Raw genomic sequence first — 18,816 nt, 5'->3', positions numbered from 1 at the left:
CATGGGTTAGGGAATGAGCAGCATTTTGAGAAGGAGGGATGGGGAAACCAAAGGTTTGGAGAGCATTTTCTGAAAGAGCAGAGGAAAGGCAGAGCCTCAGAAAGGAGAGAGGAGAATGGGATTCAGCGGTGCTGTGTCCAGTTTGTGACTGTGCCATGAATTTCCAGGACACATGTCTGGAATTTCTTTGACAACAAGCATGGCTGCTCCGTCTCTTCATTTATACCACTACAAAATGTCCAAAATAAAAATAATAAGCAATCAGGAAGGCAAGCCACACTTTCCCTGTAGGAAGCCTGGCCAAAGAGATGTGGTGAGCAAAGACCAGCCCTTTGTCTGTGAAGTTATTTCAGGATCTCAGGTGGGAGGTTTGAGAGCTGTAATCCCACTGCCCCAGGGAATTAACCAGAGCACAGATTTGACTGAGCTAAATTTCTCAGAGCAGGGGCACATCCAAGCTGGCATATCTTCAGTAACTGAAAACAACCCCCCAGTGAAATCCACAAATTCCCTGCCCTATTTTTTGTGGATTTTGTCATGAAAAAATGAGATTAAACTGGACCAAAAAGAATTTTTGTCTTCAAATGTAAAATGCCTAGCCTGGGTGTATAACATTTCATCTCCAGAATTGGCTTCTTTAAAACTTTTTGAGATTTTTAAACCAGAAATTACAGCTAATTCAGCATAGTGGACTCACGCCTATTTTTGCTTGAAATTACAAATGCTTTCATTAAAATATCAAGATGTATCAAGTGTGAAATTGAATTAATCCATTTTAATAATAAATTCAATTTATCTTACTTAAAACTTGATCTATGGAAACATAATAGACAATAACTTTCCTCCCCTCCATTTTCCCATTGCTGCTTTGTAGTCAATTAGAGGCCTTAATGTAAAGTAGTTCTTGCAACATACCAAGAAAAAGTCCATGCAGTAAAATCCACATAATCTTTAATCCATCTGACTCGTTCAGATATTTTTGATTTATCTGAAAATTTAACAGAAATGGTGGGCAGAACATCCTGACACATCTAGATACCTGTAAACAGTATATCCTCAGCAAACTACTTCTGCCTTCAAGCAGGAATTGTGTCTTCTGCTGACACCATGCAAGAAAGCAGAGCAGGAAGGGCCACGTGGGCTTGTTTGTGCTAAATTTTTTACTTTAGGAAGAGTGAAGCTGTGGGGGAAATGAGAAAATTCTGAGATGCTTCATATCACATGGAAAATCCAAATGGAACAACTCACCCCAGATCAAAAAGTTGTTCAAAGAGGAGTTCATTTTTTCAGTCCTCAAGACCATCATTCTAAAAGTGTGGTGTGCCAGACACGGGTGGGCATCTAAGAAGAGTTTCTGTGCCATGGTAAAAGGGGTATTTTGAAATACAGATGATGTATTGCTGCAGGTGAGGAATGTTGTCAGGAACTGAGGTTCTATCTTCACTCTCTAATTCATTTATTTAATTTCACCTCTATTCCCAAAAGCCAAGTTCTGCTTTGTCACTGAAAGACTGCACAGGGATATAGCAGCCATCCTTCTTCCCCGCTCCATGGATCCTGGTAGAACTAACAGAAGTGCACCTCTGGACTCCTCATGGGCAAGGAGGGAGCAAAGAATTAACAGCCCAGGCCAAGAAATCAGTCTGTCAGGATGGATAATGGAAAACCATAACACTCCATCACTCCCACCAGTATGATTGGGGGCTCCTCATATCACAAATCACTACACAACCTCGTCCTGCATTTTTGGGAAGTGGACAGCACAGCACTCAGACATTAACAAACACCCTCTTGAGCAGACCTGGCCGTGTGGGTCCAACATGAGATTCAGGTGTTACAGCTTCAGAGCCCTGCCTCTGGCTCCCTGCAGGGTACCAGGGCTCTCACAGCTCCTCTGTGACCCAACTGGTGCCCGAGGAATCAAGAGCTGATGCAGATGAAGATCTCTGTAGCTGTAGTAGATCTTTTCCTGTTTCACCCACATACTTAAAGCAGTGTAATTTGGAGCCTCCTCAACAATATCTGATCAATATCCACATCAAATAGATAAATCAGCCATTCAGATGATGCAATGGGAGACCTGAGGTCAGAATACGGGACAGGCAGCTACTACTGAAACATGCTAATATTACTTAATTACAGCACACCTTTTTACCATACTTCAGGCTTTAAAATTAGTACAATTTAATGAGCACTCTATTCTCCTGGTAATTTCAGTGAATGACCCGCTCCTTAGCAAAAAGTTCTACTAAAAACTTCCTCTTTCACCAGATGAGGGAAGACATTACATCAGATGAACAGGAACACTGAACTCCCTTGTTGGCTATGATTAAATTCTGTTGTTTGAAAGCGAAGCCCATTTTGTCCCCATCCGCAATCATGTTTCAGAAGTCGGACTGTAGTTTGTACTTAACCCATGAATCCCACCCCTGATGTTTTGTGAGGAACTGTAATGAAGAAAAAGTGCTGTGTAGACTGTATTCATTACACATTTCATTTTAACTAGGTCACAGTTCGAGACCTCCCAACAGGGAACTGCTACTCTTTCACTGATCCACACATTATCACATTTGATGGATGGTGAGTATCCTACTTTGAAATAATTTGGCTCAATTACTGCAGTTATTAGTTTCTGGATGTGGCGTGCATTTGGGTTTACATTAGAATATCAAAAAAGCATTGAACAAGTTTGCTTACAATGAGGAATGTACTCCTTCAACAGCACACGTGGTTTTCTTCCAGCTGTGTACTCCTTTTAACAAAAGGATTAGAAACGGATTAATCTTTGAGAAGCAATGGATTTAAGTCTGAATAATTTTTACAAGACAAAGATCAGGTTCCAAAGTGTTCTTCAAATAGAACCATCACTAGTGGCTTTGAGAGGGTGTCTATACCATGTGTCAGTGTTAGTGACACCCTGGTGCCACTCAAGTGACATTTTATGTCACCAGGGCAGCACAGCATGCACAACAGCCTGGTCCTTCCCAGGAGTTTAGGAACATCTGGTGCAAAGTCACTCTTCAGAAGGATGTTCTAGATTTCTTCTACTTCCAGAGCTGGTTTATGTCCAGCTGGAGTTGACAATCATAAACACAACCAAAAAAACCTCATAAAGATGGCTCTAATGTCTCAGATTTAAAAAAAGTCCAGAAATTATAAGTGACAAATATCAGGAGAAGAATGCAAAAATAAAGTTGGACATCCTCCCTTTGTGTCCAAATGCCCTTCTGTATTACCCAGAAATCAGCTGCTTAAACACTTACTGAGCCAAAGTGGTGCCTTTGTGTTTGACAGCCTGAACCGTACAGAACTTTTCCACATTTAGCTCCCCTAATCATTCATGAATCTATTTTCCTAACTAACTGGCATGACTGAAATTTTTTTAAAATTTGCACCTGGCCCATTTGATCCAGTGTTGCAAATATTTCAGAGGACATTCCCAGTTTGCCATTCTGCCATTAACCTCCTGATGGCACAGAGAGTGGTTTTGGGTGCACAGTGTCCACAGGGCAGCTGTGAACTGCTGCTATCCTGATATCCCAATTTCAGTCCAACACGCCCTGGAGGTGGCGTCTGAAGTGATGTCAAAGCTGGAGAAATCTGCTGATTAAATGTAAGAAAGGCAGTGACTCCATTAAGGGCTGCACATCTGCCTCTAACAATGGTTTCAGTTGGGCAGTCTGAGGTAGGAGATTAGTTCTGCTCATCCATGGTTCCCCAGTTCCCTTTCTCCTTTGCTGAACAGCATTTAAATATGGTCAGGAACTTCTTTCATACAAGTTTGGGTGCTTTTCTTGCTTTGGATGCTTCGTTAGAGCTGCAAGAGGTTCAAAGATATTCCCACACCTCATGTAGCTGCAATTATTCCAACTCTGGGATATAAAATCAGATCAGAGTATTGTTTCAAACCTCTCTATACATTTATATTCTAAAATACTCCCTTTTGATTTAGACAGTTCAATGTCAGATTGTTGTGTTTAGGGAGTATAAATAGCTGAAAAGTACCTCTTGGAATGGGGACACCCTTCCAGCCATGTAGCACATTTTTACATTGCTTCCATGGAAATAAAAAGGTCTAAAAGCAAATAAAGCAATTTTATTTGAATAAGTCATTTTCTAATCCTGTTGTTGATAGCACACAGAAATGCTTCTAAGCAATTTATGTTCTATTTTGGCACAGGGAGTTTGGAAAAGCCCATCCTTCTGTGTCATCTTGACCCAGACACACACAGACTTGAAAGAGGAAAAACCCAGGGTCAGCTTGGCCCCTCAAAAACTGCATGTTTTATCTCGTGGACAGACATTCATCTCTGCTCTGTCCAGTGCAGCTTTAAATGAGCCACGCTGATGGGGCTTTGTCCATCTCAATAACTAGGTTATTTCCCTAAGATGTATCACTTCTTGAAATTCAGCCAAGTTTCTTACCCATCATTTCACAGCCTCATTACTCCTACTTATACTCCCATTTATTATTGTAAATAATTTCTCTTTCAATTATTATAATGATTAGACTACCTTATCACACATCAGTTAAGCAACTTCTCTGACTGCCTATCCAAAAAAAAATTGTTACCACATTAGAAAATTATTTCAAAGCTCCATATTTAAGGAGTGAGGAATACAATTCCTCCTCCCATCTTGGTACAAAATTATAATCTGAAGGCAAAGGCTGACACACAGGTCTGGAAGTAAGCATTCCCCTTTTTTCATGGAAGGGAATGAGGTGGGAAAATGCATATGAAATAAGAACCTTTTTGTGGTTTCAAAATTTAAATCAAAATCATTAAAACTTTAAAATTTAACGTAGTTATTTGAATAGATTTGGAAAATTGAAAAATGGTATAAAAATCAAAAGACTGGATTCTTACTGGCAGTAAAATTTTCTTACGGAAACAGCCACTTCCAATGCATTTTTTAACTTCTATTGTGTTGTTTCCAATGTTTTTAATGTGACACAGTGAGCTCACATTACATCTGAGGTAGTTAGCTATTCATTAGACGACTGAAATACCCAACTCCCACTCCTTAATAACACTCCCCTTTGCTGTGCCTCCTGCTAATATATGTCTGTAGGAATATTTATCTTGTAATCTTTTCATTCTTTTCACCAAAGGCTGTGACTGAAAATCAAAGAAGAATGTGTCATATTTTACAGCATAAGCACAATCAATTTGTGTATATTGGAGCGTAGATGTGAAATAACGTTAATTATACCAGCTAAAACCCAGAGAGAGCACTTCCTTTTATAGCAAAGTACCTTCTAAATTAAACAAATGTGAAAGCCTGGTAAAGCAAAAGTATAGCCCTCATTACTGGTTATGGCACATTATAAATATAAAAGCTTTTCATGCCATAAATCGCAGATTCTTAAATATGAAGTACTAGCTTAAAACTAAATATGCAGAAAATCCTTTTAGGGCAAAGTAAAAAGGGGAATATTTTTTGATTGTGGAACTATATACATCATTTATGTTATTTTGCATTTTACCTTACCAAAAAAAAAAAAGAAGAAGAAGAAAAATGTTAAAAGATTTTTCAGATTTCTCAAAAATTTGTACTAATCCATATTTTTCCATCAATATCACCAAGAAAATGGCACCATTTGCTGGTTGGCTTTAATCATAGGAGCCCACAGCTAAGTCCTGGGCATGAGTAGCCCTGCCAGGTGCTGGGGTTTCGATAGTGTGCAGCAGTTTAGTTGTCCCCAGGCCTCCAGTGCCTGCTGAATTAAAACCCAACATCTGCTCTGAGAACAACATGATGGGATGAACACTCTGAAAGCAAAGAATGTCCTTCAGCATCACCCAGCTCTTCATAGGATCAAGCCTACCATGAAATAGTTCCTAGCAGCAAGGAAAGAAGGATCCTGGAGGGTCATGTCAACAAATCAAATAATTTGGCTGCCAAGCTGTGGTGAAAAATTTTCAGGAATGACCACAAACCCCACAGAATTAACACAAAGGTGAAGTGCAGTTTGGTGATGAGGAAGTGCGGGGTGTGAGTTAATTGAACACTACTAGATAGTAGTTCTTTACATATGTCTGTAGCCCCATCAATCCCTCTCTCATGATTTACCAACAGAAATTATTCCTATACAAGCCCACTGCCATAACCAAACACTCAGGAGTGTTTTAAAATTATTGGATAAAGAGCATAACTCGAGATGTGACTTCGTGCCAGGACAAGAAATTGCTTCCCCCCTTGGAAAACCATCTAAACACACAGAGGGGAGGGAGAGAACCCCTTTTCACCCAGTCTGTCCACTGCTGCAGATGACCAGGAAAGCAGGATGGGGAAGTGCACTGTGGAGGGAGATTTAGACACAAGGAGTGGTGCCTGGTCCACAAGGAACACGCAGAACTCTCTCGTGCAAGAGCTGCTCTAAGCCTACTTCAGGTGTTTAGTACCACAGGCAACTTCTCCAACCTTGTCCAAAGAATCATTATCACAATTACAGTTGTATAAACATCACCAAAGTTTACCTGACTACATCCAATTATCCATTCAATTGATTTGAAGGTGCCTGAAAGCTCTAATTTAGTGCAGGTTTGTTATGTGCTATGCAATCTATGCCATGACTTAATTGAAGGACTCGGAGTGACTTCCAGGAGGGTTGGACTGGATCCACTGTCAATGATTATTAAGCAATAAATAGCTCCCCTGACTGCAATGGCATTCCTATGCATATGCAAAACCAGCCTTTCTTACCAGAGATGATTAGTCTGGGTACAGACAATCTGATGCCTTAGTTCCCATCACCCTCTTTAAACACCTCTCCTTCTAAGCTGATCCTGTAGAAGGAAATTCTGGAGAGTCCTCTCCTGAAATATCCTCTCTGCTCTTTCTCCCCAACAAAGATGTCCAAATGGAACAAGTGCTTGATGTTTAAAGCGATTATCTGTTTCTGATGTTATCCTTGGTTCTGATCAATCTTAGCAGCATCTATGCAGTGTATTACAGGATTTATGTATCTGATTAGAAAATAGGATGAGACAGGACCATTCAAAATCTTATCACTTTATGGCCAACCTGACTAAGTTTTTCAAGATGAAAGATAAAGTCAGATGTGTTTTCTATCAGAGCAAAGGAGCTGGAGTTTAATTTTTTTACTGTGTTTTAAGCTACAAAGTTATCTATAGCCTTTATTCTGAAGAGGAACAAAATGTAGAAATATACATGTGAAAAAGTCACAGTTCACAAGCCATTTATTCCTCTGCATAAGAAACATTAATGGCTTGAAAAAATGTGGATGTTTGTATGGCACTGCTTAAAAATAATCCTGTTATTTAGAAACATTTTATACATTCCTTTTTATGTTTTCTTTATTGCAGAAAAAATAAAGCTTATTATTATAAGCATATAGTTTAGTTTCCATGTTACTTAATTTCATAAAAATCATGTTTGAAACTAATCACAGTGCCTTAAAAGAAAGCAGAATTATCCATTGTTTTTAAAGATGGAAGCTGTTGGCTTATAGGAAGAAAACATCAACAACATATATTAAGTATATGGCTACAGTTTTCTTTTATATAACATTAAAATAAAATAGAGTGAGAATGAGACAAGTTTGTGGAGGGAGAGAACAAAGAACAAGCAGAAGGTCCTCTCACAGGCCAGAGGTTCCAGATGGTTCACGCAGAGGGCAAACATTTGCAAAATTATTAAAATTATCCTGCTCTTGGCCTCACCCAGATGGATCAGGGACTTTCCTTACAGAAAAGGATGAAATTCCTAAATTGTTCTCCACGCTGGCTTGTGCTGATTGCCAATCCATTGAGTGTGAAAGCTGTGCTTGCAGCAAACTCGTTGAGGGGGAGGAACAAACTTCATTTTAACAGGCTTTCAGTAGAATCCCAGATTTTCACAGGAAGCCTTTACCTAGCCACAACCAGGCTTGTAAAATTTAGTGATTAGTCACAGAAGAGGTTATTTGAGCGCTGATTTCCCTTTGAAGAACATCGTACTCTAAAAGCGTCCGGTTAGAACCAAAATATATTTATTAAGACCCGGAGGCAGGAAACACTCTTCCCATTTGCTTCATATCAAATGTTTACCCTTTTTATCCATGCCCATTGCCATGGCAGCAGCTGGGACACGACTCCCACTTTTCACAGGAGCTCTTAGGCACTTCCAGCTGACAACAGCTGCGGCGTTCCCTTGGACACAGAGCCAGAGAAATTCCTCCCCACATGTGGATGATTCCCTCCCCCAAGCCCAGCCATGACTGAGTGCCAACAAACACCCAACACGAGGGTATGCTGAGGACCTCTGACACTCCCTGTTTTTGTTTCTTTGTGGCTGTCCAGGCGCTATGACAGCTCTAAAATGGGGACGTTCCTGCTGTGCCGCAGCGACGTGCGGCCGTTCGAGGTGCACGTCCGGCAGTGGGACTGCGGCGGCCACCGCTCCGCCACCGCCTGCAACTGTGGGGTGGCTGCACGGGAGGAGGGGGACACCGTGGTGCTGGACACCTGCAATGGCCACTTTCAGGACAGCAGGCCCCAGCTGACCGTCAAAAGCGCCGAGGCGTCGCCACGAGTCAAAATCTTGAAGTCTTACGGAGGCAGGAAAATAACAGTACGTGCGGGGATGGTTGAGCGCTCTTGTGGAGGTGGTGCTTTGAGAACGCTTGTTTAATATTTCTGAGTTATCAATGGAGTTGCCAACAAAAATATCTGAAGCCATCAGAGTTGCCATCCGCAGTCGAATGTACTGCAAAATGAGAGGCAGGGAAGTACCTGGTTAAAATGATGGTTTAAGAAAATGCAAAACAGAACAAAACGAAATACCTCTGGAAATTTTGTGGCGACACAGTGGAGCTCTGATAGCACTACTTACTCCCTGCAGCACAGCAGCCCACTCCCTGTTTGCTTATGCCAGGCACTACCCAACCACATCACATAAAGCAAATTTCTTTGCAGAGCTAGAGATATAAATATTCAAGGATAGATCCCAGGTAGCAGAATAATGGAGTTTTTCAGTGGAGCAGTAAGACACTATTAGTCAGATCCAGAGAGCCCCCAAAAGCTATGAAAATGGGCTGTAAATGTGCAACATTTGCTGTAACATAAAGCATTTGCCTAAACAAATATATGGCCACAACTTACTTTGCATAAGTATCACTTATCCACACTAATCCACTGAAATCACTGGAAAAATAAGAGCAGGCTGCACCAGGGGTTTTTGGTAAGGAAAAGAGCTGCAAATCATGGCCAAGAAGATAATTTTATCCTAGAGTTGTATCATCAAGATTTATTGCCATGAAATGTTTTGGATGAAGATCGGCCCACAGCAGAGCCAGAATGATGCAGGAAGTGCCTGTGCTTGGCTCTCCTTGTGATCTCACTTGGAATAGACCTCAGGAAGGTAATAATTGAAAGTCTGTTAATTATAGAATAGAGAAAAAGCAGGAATCAAGCTGTCATTTCATTTTGCAACTGAATGCAATATAATTACTGTTTTATTACTAGGGTAATCTTAGCAAGGAATCCCTATTCTCATTTACACCTGAGGTAAGAATTGGGGACACAAATCAGGGCAGATCAGGGATGCAATATAAATCCTGCTGTGATGTGAGTAGGAACCTACAGAAAACAGGTTCCCTGAGCACACCACCAAGTAGGTTGAATCCCAATTCTCCCAGCAGTTGTCCATCATTATCCTCATGCAGCTCAGGAACTGGCTCCCACAGCATTCAAGGAGGATTGGAATGGGATTAGGTCATGCCAAGTGGCAGCTTCCAGCAGCCAGTCACTAAATAGCTCTGCAAACTGAGGTCTCAAAAAATCCTTCTTTGAAGCCTCAATTAGCAGCATTAAATCCAGGTAGGATGCATTGCCCAGGGCAGAAGGAAAGGCAAGGGTTAGTGCCCTCCAAAGTCCCAAAATAAATCCACACCTGGAAATATTAATCTGGACAGCACAGAAGACTGAACAGCTCATGCAGTTCTGACTGCAAAGGTTTTATAGACAACCTTCTAGAAAAAACCTGAATTAATGGGGAACTAGAATGGGCAGAACTATAATTAAGTGAAGGCAAACTCTGAGTAAACTCTGGATTCAAGCAGAAGAATAAAAATATGAGCCTGTTACTCCTTCACAGATATGAGTAGGTTTGGCGGGGAGGAACTTTAAAGGGGCCAGAAAATCTCCACCCAAAAGAAAGGAAAACAAGGCACATTATTCATGAATATATATTTAGGCAGGGGCCTTTAAAAATAAAAATAATTATTGCAAAATTATTATAGAGAGATGTTTGCAACTCTAATGTATTTTTTAAGATTAACTGAAAATGTTTCATTTTGGATAAAAAAGAAAGTATTAAGGCAACTTATCAGGATAGTATGTTCCTGCTCCCTCTTCAAGCCCAGATAATTTTCAAATAATTTTCTTTTTACCTGCAAAAGCAAAGCAAATAAAAAAAATACATTTCAGTTGAAAAGATATTTTCTTTTTGCTTTTTTTTTTCTTTTTATTATTTGGTTAGTAAACCAATCTGAAAAATCCATTATCCACACAGTTACTTCTTGTTTTGAACCCTGCCAGGTTTGTTGTTGTTTTTTTTTTTCCTTTTAAAGGTCAGTGTAAGCCTACCACTAGTCCTTTAATGAGAAAATTGCCTTATCCACTTTAAAACATAATCATTTTCAGGATAATCCAGCCTTGGAAAATGAAATGATTGTTCAGAAGGAAGAAAGAGGTTTTTCAATCTTGGCAATTTCTTTCAAAAAGTTGTTATTATAAAATTATTAATATAAAAGACACAAGGTGGCCTTATTGTCATGGAAGTCGCTTCAAAAATTAGCTGGTAACTTACCACTGGGAAAACTTCAATGGATGCAAATATTAATTTAAGAAGAAAGTACTCATGCAGTTACGTGTTTATGTAATGCTATCAGATATTAATGCCATGGAATCTGAAAGCAAGCTAAATAATACCACAAATAAATATTTATAGTGTTTCTAAGTGATCTTAAATTACCTCCGCCATCACTAACCTCCTGCTTTGATATTTTCATTTATGGGAAGAGACGTTTTTTATTGCATAAAAAGCTTGGTAAGAGCTTCAATTCACTGGGGTTGGTGGGTTTTTTTTTGATTGTTTGTTTGGTTTTTCCTGCCTCTTTAGATCCTGTTCCCTTCTGGAGCGTTTGTCCGAGCGGACCTGAGTGAGTGGGGAATGGGTGTGACAGTGAGGACCCCGGGAGGGGACTTCAACAGCACCCGGGGCTTGTGTGGCCTCTTTGATGGGATGGCTCACAACGACCTCGGCAACCTGCCCGAGGAAGACTTCATAGAGGAGTGGAGGTACAAAGCCAGGCAGACCCCACCTAGGAGATGCTCTTAGCAGCGTTTCAAACAGCCGTGATGGGTTTATTTCATTGCAGACCCCACTAGTGACCTGAGAGATCTGCCTAACCTAAGGGAGAAGCCTCAAGACCCATCTCCATCCCAGCAGCACAGGGGCTTGATTTTCAGTTAGCACAAAACACACCAGCAGTTACCAAGAGAGAAGTTTTACATTCACAAGTGATGCCGAGTTAGCAGCTGTGTTAAGATCCCCCTCAGCTGTTAAAAAAAAAAAAAAATGCAGTTCTCACCCACACGTGAAAATGTAGACAGCTGACAATAGGGATTAATTAAGGGTTTCATATTTCTCTTGTTCTTTTATTCCTGAACACTAATTACAGTGTGTGAGTATAGATTAAATGTTACATTTTGACAAAGTCTGGTGATATATGTACCATGCTAAAACTTAATATCAACTCTACTAATGATGACAGTGAGCTCTGAAAACTTGTACTTTCTGGGACAGATGGTCTGCAAATAGAGCCAGGAGTCTGACTCTGACATCTCCCTGTGACAGTCCCTACCCCTACTCCTGTCTCCATCCCTATCCCACATTTTAATTCCTGTTGCTGGACTTCAAACATGCCTAATAGGTGTTCCTAAAACCGAAATGGGGTTGCTTGTGAAGCTTGGTCTGTGAAGTAAGGAAAAAGCAAACAAAACACTGTAACATTGCACTTAATGTGTACATGGGAGCTCAGCCCAATCCTACAGGAACAATAAATTTTTAGACTTTTTGCACTTCAGAAAATAAACAGACATCTCAGTGGGCCTAAGTAATGGATATCTAAAGTCAGTTTTGGCCAGTCATTATAAATATTACCATTTAGAATTCAGCAGCCATCATTAACATCCTAATGATGTTGTAATTAGTCAGAGATTGCTTCTAGGAAGGCAGATGAAGAAACAACTTGGTGCAAGAATCAACCAAAAAAAAAGAGCTAAAAAGGTCCTTAGCAGAACTTGCTCAAAGCATTTTGGTTGAAAGAGCTGAAGCCAAAGGGCAGTGCAAAGGAATTTACTCATGAAACACTGAGTTTTCTAGGGCAATGTGATGGAGACTCTTCAGGGAAGGCAGAAGCTCCTGCTAAGTGAGAAGGGCAAGAGGAGTGGTGAGTTTCATCTTGCAGCACTCCCAAGGATGGATTCTCAAGGACCCCTCAGATGCTGGTTAAAAAAACCAAGCCTATAGAGAAATTCAGGTCACTTCCAGAGGAGCCTGGATCGTTCTCTGATCCACTCACAGAGAAACGGCCCCGTAAAAAACCAAAAGGTAGAGGGTGATTTTTCTGCTGCTGTTTTTAATTTCATTTTAAATAACCCTGAAAGCGTGCTAGGTTTTCTCCAGCACCTGAAGGTAGTCTGAGTGCCCACCATCTGGCAGTTCAGAGCTTTCCCTGGCTCCCACCTCTCTCAAGCAGCTGCAGGGCTCTGCATGCACAGATCAGCTTTACACGCCAGATTTCCAACAGAACTTTGAAACAATAAAACAACATCAGAGCTTCCCAGCCGCTAAATAGAAACCAGAGAAGAGATGAATTTTAAAACGTGTGATTTAAGTAGGCAAAATAAAAAATTCAAACATTTAAACATCTATCAGGAAATCAGCAGAAATGTTGTTAAATTCTGGACACTTCCTCTATAATAGCATCCACCTCAGTTTGAAAAGCTTTTAGTTCTTCCTGGATTATAGTGGGTGGCTCAGAGGAATGACAGTCTGGTCATCTCCTGCAGGGGACAGAGGGCATACCCAAGCTCACTGAGGAGCTGCTGGTATGGGCATGGCTGTGAGGAATGATGGGGTTTCCATCCTTCCCACACCATTCACCCCTGCTCTGTTGACTGGGGATGACCAAAAGGAGGTAATTGGTTTCATGTAGGATTAACAGAGGCTTTTTTTTTCAGTAAGATATCAAGGCAAGAGTTTCATTTTACTGAAAATTTTATTTGTGTGTTAAGTTTCTGTCCTGATTCTTGACCAGTTTATGTGGTTGATTTATTGTTTTTAATAAATAAATTATATTTATCATAGCCTCTAGTTTATGTAGTATTATACTAAAGGAAGATCTTCTTCTGCTGCTTAGTCTAGGTTTAAATTTACTTGATGCTGAGTCAGGGAAGCTTCAGGAGCAGATAACCCCTCTATTAGAACCAGAGGAATGGAGCGTGAAGGACACTCATTCAGACAATAAAATGTGTTGTCCAAGGGACAAGTCTCTCAATCACCAAAAACGTTATCTTTTCCTAGACTACAGGAAAGTGCAGAACAGCTTGTGCATTTCCATGAGCATGGAAACCACCCTTTTGTCTCATGGTGTCTCCTGCTGAGCCCACACTTTGGGCAAAGCGGTTCCATAAATGTTTGTGCTCATGTTTCAGAAGGACAAGTAGGTTTATTTTCCCAGTATCACTGAAAAGTTATGGTTGTGTCAGTGATCAAAATAGTAATATCAGATATGCCTTTTTAAATGTATTTTTTTAATGAGATAAAGACAATTATGGTTTCCAACAGCAGTATCTAGTGTTTGGCTCCAATATGTTGGCAAACGCTTTCACTTTCCTGAATCCCCAGAATTCTGGCGGCAAGACAAAATTAATGCCAAAATAATTTAAATTTTTGTTGCTATTTCAAATGCGTCTGGCAATTACAAGCTGCCAAATATTGGGACAAGAAACATATCCTTTCTATGAAGCTCTAGAATTCCTTTTGTACGGCACAAATAAGATCAATAAGAGATATGAGATTTCTGACGAAACTCGAATCATGGCTGTTTACTCAAACTGAAGTGTCTAGAAGTTCATCCATCATTAAAGACTAAATTTAAAAGAGGGAAGAGAATCATCTCAGCTTATATGAGAGCCTAATGCTACGATCAATAGAAAACTGCTTTGTGTTGAAAGAAAAAAATCAAAGAAAACTCTAGTAGAAGGAAAGAATGAAATGAAATATATATTAAAAAAAAAAAAAAAAAGTGGAGGAAGACATTTAAAAGAAAAAAGGTGGCAATCTACATCTTAGAGGAAACTATTTATAAGGAGAGAACAGGCACACAAATAAAGGTGATTTTCATAATATAGGGTTTGAAACAAATAGGACTTTTTTGTCATTCTCCAAGAGTTATCTGAGTCACTCAGGAACAAGCCCAAGTCCTTATTTCATGTATAATATGCAAAAATAAAATACTCTGCATCTCAGAGGAAGTCCTGCAAAGAGAAGTCAAGCAGTTAGGCAGCACTCTTGCAAACCACATAAACATCTGGTACTAAAAAGTCTCCATGAAGTGCTAGAGAACAGACAGGACAACTCAAGACGTGCAAAATTGCAAAAGTGACTGGAGAAAACAGAGGTTAAACTTAAGCATTTTCTCAAGTACTTTTGTATACTGAATTTATGTTTACCCTAGCCTTGGCAAAAGAAAGTTTTCTTGTATGATAGACTAATTTGTCGAAATTTGTCTAATGCCTTTCTATTTTTAAATCAGGATTCCTCCAGGAAAGAGTTTATTTGACAGGACTCCAGCATCCTCTGAGAGGAAGCAAAGGAAAAGTTTCTGCAGGTGCCAGAAGGGGAGCACCAAGCCTGTGCCCATGGTAAACACAAAAAATGCCTTTCAGACTCCTTCCCCTCTGCCCCCTGGTTGCCACCATGACCATGTGGATCACAGCTCTGCAATCCCATACCTGGATGTTACATCTGAGTTTGTCACTCACACAGAGTCAACTTTGAGAAAAGATGAGAAACCACCATCAAAGCCTTTTGGTCAAAGATATTTTTCTAAATCAGTCCAAAAGCGAAGAAGCCCCAAGGTCCCACTAAAGCTCCTCCCACACAATGTTTCCATGAACAGCAACAGTTCCATTGACTCCAGCAAACCAACAGGAGACCTAAGGAAGGCAAAAAGGCAAGACAAATACTATGAATACTCATCCTCTCACCCACTGCATGGCCCAGCCCAGAGGGATTCAAAAAGCTTTGCATATTTTTTCCCTGAGGACTACTTTGAAGGGGTTCGGATGAAATTTCCACTGTCATGGCCCACTCCCAATGGCCTGACTGCCATCAAAGCTCGGGAGATTTGCTACCAAATTCTTGCAAATTCCACCATTGGCTTGGTGTGTAAAGGCCTCCTTGCAAAACACCTGGATGAGGCAATTGATATTTGCCTTTTGGACCTGCAGCTCAAAGATGACGTGGCTTGGGTGAGGGCACTGATAGCCCTTTTGGAAAACGAGTGTGAAAGGAGGGTGCTGGAGAACAGGAAGGGAGAGTTCCCTGGTGGAAACCAGCCATCTGCTGCCTGGGAGGAAATCCTCACTGCCCTCCGGTGTCCTGCACTCTGTAATGGCCACGGGCACTGCACGGAACTGGGCTGCCAGTGCCTTGAAGGCCACAGCTCCTACGACTGCAGTGTTACCAAAAGTAAGTAAAGCAATTCTTTCCACACTGGAATCATTAGGTAGAACATCTGCACGGAGTTGTTTGTTCTCCAAGCAGTGCTACTAGTAAGGTATTTGATGAATTAGTAATCAGGTTTTGACCTTGAAGAGCAGATCAAAATATCTGGTTGGCTGGTCCTTCGCTTTTTTGCCTCAGTAACTTTTTAAAAATGGATTTTACAAGCCCCTTAGCAAATTGGTTTTGCAGAAGTGATTTTCTTTACATCTGATCTATCACTGGCATGCTGACAAGCAGGCTTCTCACAAAGAAAAGAAGAACGTCCTGCTCACCTTGTGGTCAATATTCATGTAAACAGTGTAGAGATACGTCTTTCTTTTTTTTTTTTTTTTCCTGGTCAACAGAGAACAAAGTTTGAACATTAATTTCAAACACCGTACTAGTAACAAAACAAAATTAAAAGTGACAAAATGAACAAGTAACCCTATCAAAGCCATCAAATAGCTACAGGACATACTCAAACCTGCAGACCTGATTCTGCAAATATTCGTGAATTACATTTAGGCAGAAGACTGTCTTACTGGGTTTGCTTCTTCTTTACAGCTCAGCCTCTCAAAGGGTGACCCCACGTGCAGTGTGAGTGCTGAGAGTGCTTTAAACGAAGCAGAAATGTTAGTGGTGATTTCGGAATGTGGACTCTGCCTCAGCAAACCACATAAGCTCCTGCTTGAAGTGACAAAGAAGTACTTCAGGCTCAGCCGTACAGCTGAGTTCCTGCAGCTTAAGGAGCCACAGTTTTTCAGCTAAACTGAAATGATGAGGTGTGCTCTCCTAAGCCATCCCAAATGTGGGGGAAAGCCTTTTTCTGTGATACACAGGTTGGTCTATATTTAGGAGAGGCAAAGGTCACATCCTGGGTCAGTCACCATGGCTTAGCTGACACTTCCAAATCTCCAGCCAGCCTCAGGAGCCCAGTGGCACATCTAACAGCATTTATGCACATAATTGCATTTATTGTCAGGGGTGGGATCACCCGTGTTCTTCACACTAAACATGACTTTCATGGGTTTAAAGCAGTTAAAACATACCCTGACATCTGGGGTTTTTTTGTGTGTTTTTAATGACAGACTAAAATTTGCAGAATAGCTTCCCAGATATGGAAGAATTAATTCTCTTTCACACAAAGAATAACTGACACCAGGGACTGAAAAGTGACTTGAGCAATTTTGAAGCAATTGTCCAACACACAATTCAATGTTTAACTTCATTTCTCTGTGATACACAGGGGTTAGGGGGCTTGCTTAGGCCAAATTTCAAAATTTTATTTTGCTATGGCTGAAATCTCTCAGATTAGAGGAAAATAGCTTCAATATGACCTTTCAAGTTAAAGCTAATGGGACCTTGTCTTCTTTCTGTGACATCAAATAGAAACAAGGACAGAGAGCAGAGCTCAGCCTGAGATTGCAAAGGAAGGTGAGAGCTGGAAAATAAACACACATCAGCTGTGGCAAACACCCCCAAAGCCATTGCCTTCCTCTGCCCTGACTGCTTTGTCTGTTTCTTGCTGCCTTTGCATTATTGTACACTTTCAATGTTCAGATGGACAGGGTGCTGGGCCATCTTGTCTAGACAATGTTTTTTCTTGAGATAGAGAAAAATTCAGAATAAAAAACACAGAAAAAATCAAACCAAGGTAATGACTGGCATGCTTAATTTTCAGGATACTCTCCCTTGATTTTGGCATAAATCCACAGGAGTTAGGAGAAAACTTTATACAATAAATTCATTTCAACATTAACTATGGAGAGGTAAAAGTACTGCCACAGTCAAGTGAATCAGTGGAATGAACTGCAATGAGATCAATTATTAAAGACTGTTTATGAATTAATTTATTAGTGATTTAGAACATTTTTCTATATACACAAAAATAGAGAAGCTGTATATATATATATGTGTATAAAATTACTTGATCTTGTGAATGCAATATAAAGCAGATCCCTACATACAGCCAAAAGTCAGATCTCCTGTAAGGAGAAATAAAATCTTAGTTCTGGCATGCCAATCACCTTGACATTATAATACTTAGAAAAGGTCATCTAGATAATTTGGTACAGTCAATCAAGACAAGCCTCCATGAGAGCTTCACCTTTATAGCTGTTCTTGATTTTTGAATTTCATTCGGAATATATTTAAAGATATTTGCTTGTTTTCACATTTCTCATGCAGAAATCTTCTACATAGACAGCATAGAATAATACAGATTGGAAAGGACCTTGGAGATCATGGAACCCAACCCTTAATGCAGCACTGCCACCTTTGCCACTAAACCATGTCCCCAAGTGTCACATCCTAGGTGGTTTTTGAGCACTCACAGGCATGGTGACTCCACCATTTCCCTGGGCTGCCTGTTGCAATGCCTGACCACCTTTTCAGTGAATAGGTTTTCCCTAATATCCAATTTAAACACCTCTTGGTGATGACAGCAACAAGAAATAGGAGGAGAGACAAACCCCCAGCTGGTACAACTCCTCTCAGGCAGTGCAGAGAGCAATAAAGTCCCCCCTGAGCCTCCTTTTCTCCACCCCCAGGGCTGTTCCCCCACATATGCCAAGGTACACGTGGGATGGGACACCTCTTTCCAGGGAAAAGCACAGAAATACCACACAGCAACAGCCAACCCCTCAAATGTCACTTCAAAGGACTGGAAGTGCTCAAGGACCAAGGTCCTGCTGGCATCACAAAAGCCAGTCTCTCACACCAGAATGGGTTATTAGAGAGGAAGTATTAAGATCCATCTCAGAAATAAATCAATCTCAGAATCTCAGATCAGTCTCAGAAATAAAGCTGTTCAAGCCAGAACAGCTTGAGCCCTGTCACTGGAATCCTGGCCTGGCTGGCAGGAAATCAGCACTGTGCAAGCACAGGCAGGATAAGCCCCTGGGCTTTGTGACTAATAAGCAGAGGTTCTGTAGGGAAGGAAAGAAAGGATGAGAAATTAAGAATTGAATTAGGTTCCTGCAGGACATATAAAAATGCTGTCTCTTTCACTTTCTTTTCAAAAAGTCAGGAGAG

The 18,816-nt window shown here is 40.6% G+C and overlaps 1 protein-coding gene across 1 annotated transcript in view; it reads left to right on the top strand.

Moving 5' to 3' along the window:
* The window catches only part of LOC136363885 (von Willebrand factor D and EGF domain-containing protein-like), a 165,470-nt gene that overhangs the window by 62,983 nt on the left and 83,671 nt on the right, over window positions 1-18,816 (top strand). Inside the window, exons 8-11 of the mRNA XM_066323353.1 lie at window positions 2,507-2,580; window positions 8,307-8,577; window positions 11,128-11,306; window positions 14,831-15,768. Coding sequence (XP_066179450.1) covers window positions 2,507-2,580; window positions 8,307-8,577; window positions 11,128-11,306; window positions 14,831-15,768 — 1,462 coding nt within the window. The remainder of the gene's footprint in view (window positions 1-2,506; window positions 2,581-8,306; window positions 8,578-11,127; window positions 11,307-14,830; window positions 15,769-18,816) is intronic.

This window comes from Sylvia atricapilla, chromosome 7 (assembly GCF_009819655.1).
Source record: "Sylvia atricapilla isolate bSylAtr1 chromosome 7, bSylAtr1.pri, whole genome shotgun sequence".
Classification (NCBI taxonomy): domain Eukaryota; kingdom Metazoa; phylum Chordata; class Aves; order Passeriformes; family Sylviidae; genus Sylvia; species Sylvia atricapilla.
This window is presented reverse-complemented; position numbering and strand designations above follow the sequence as displayed.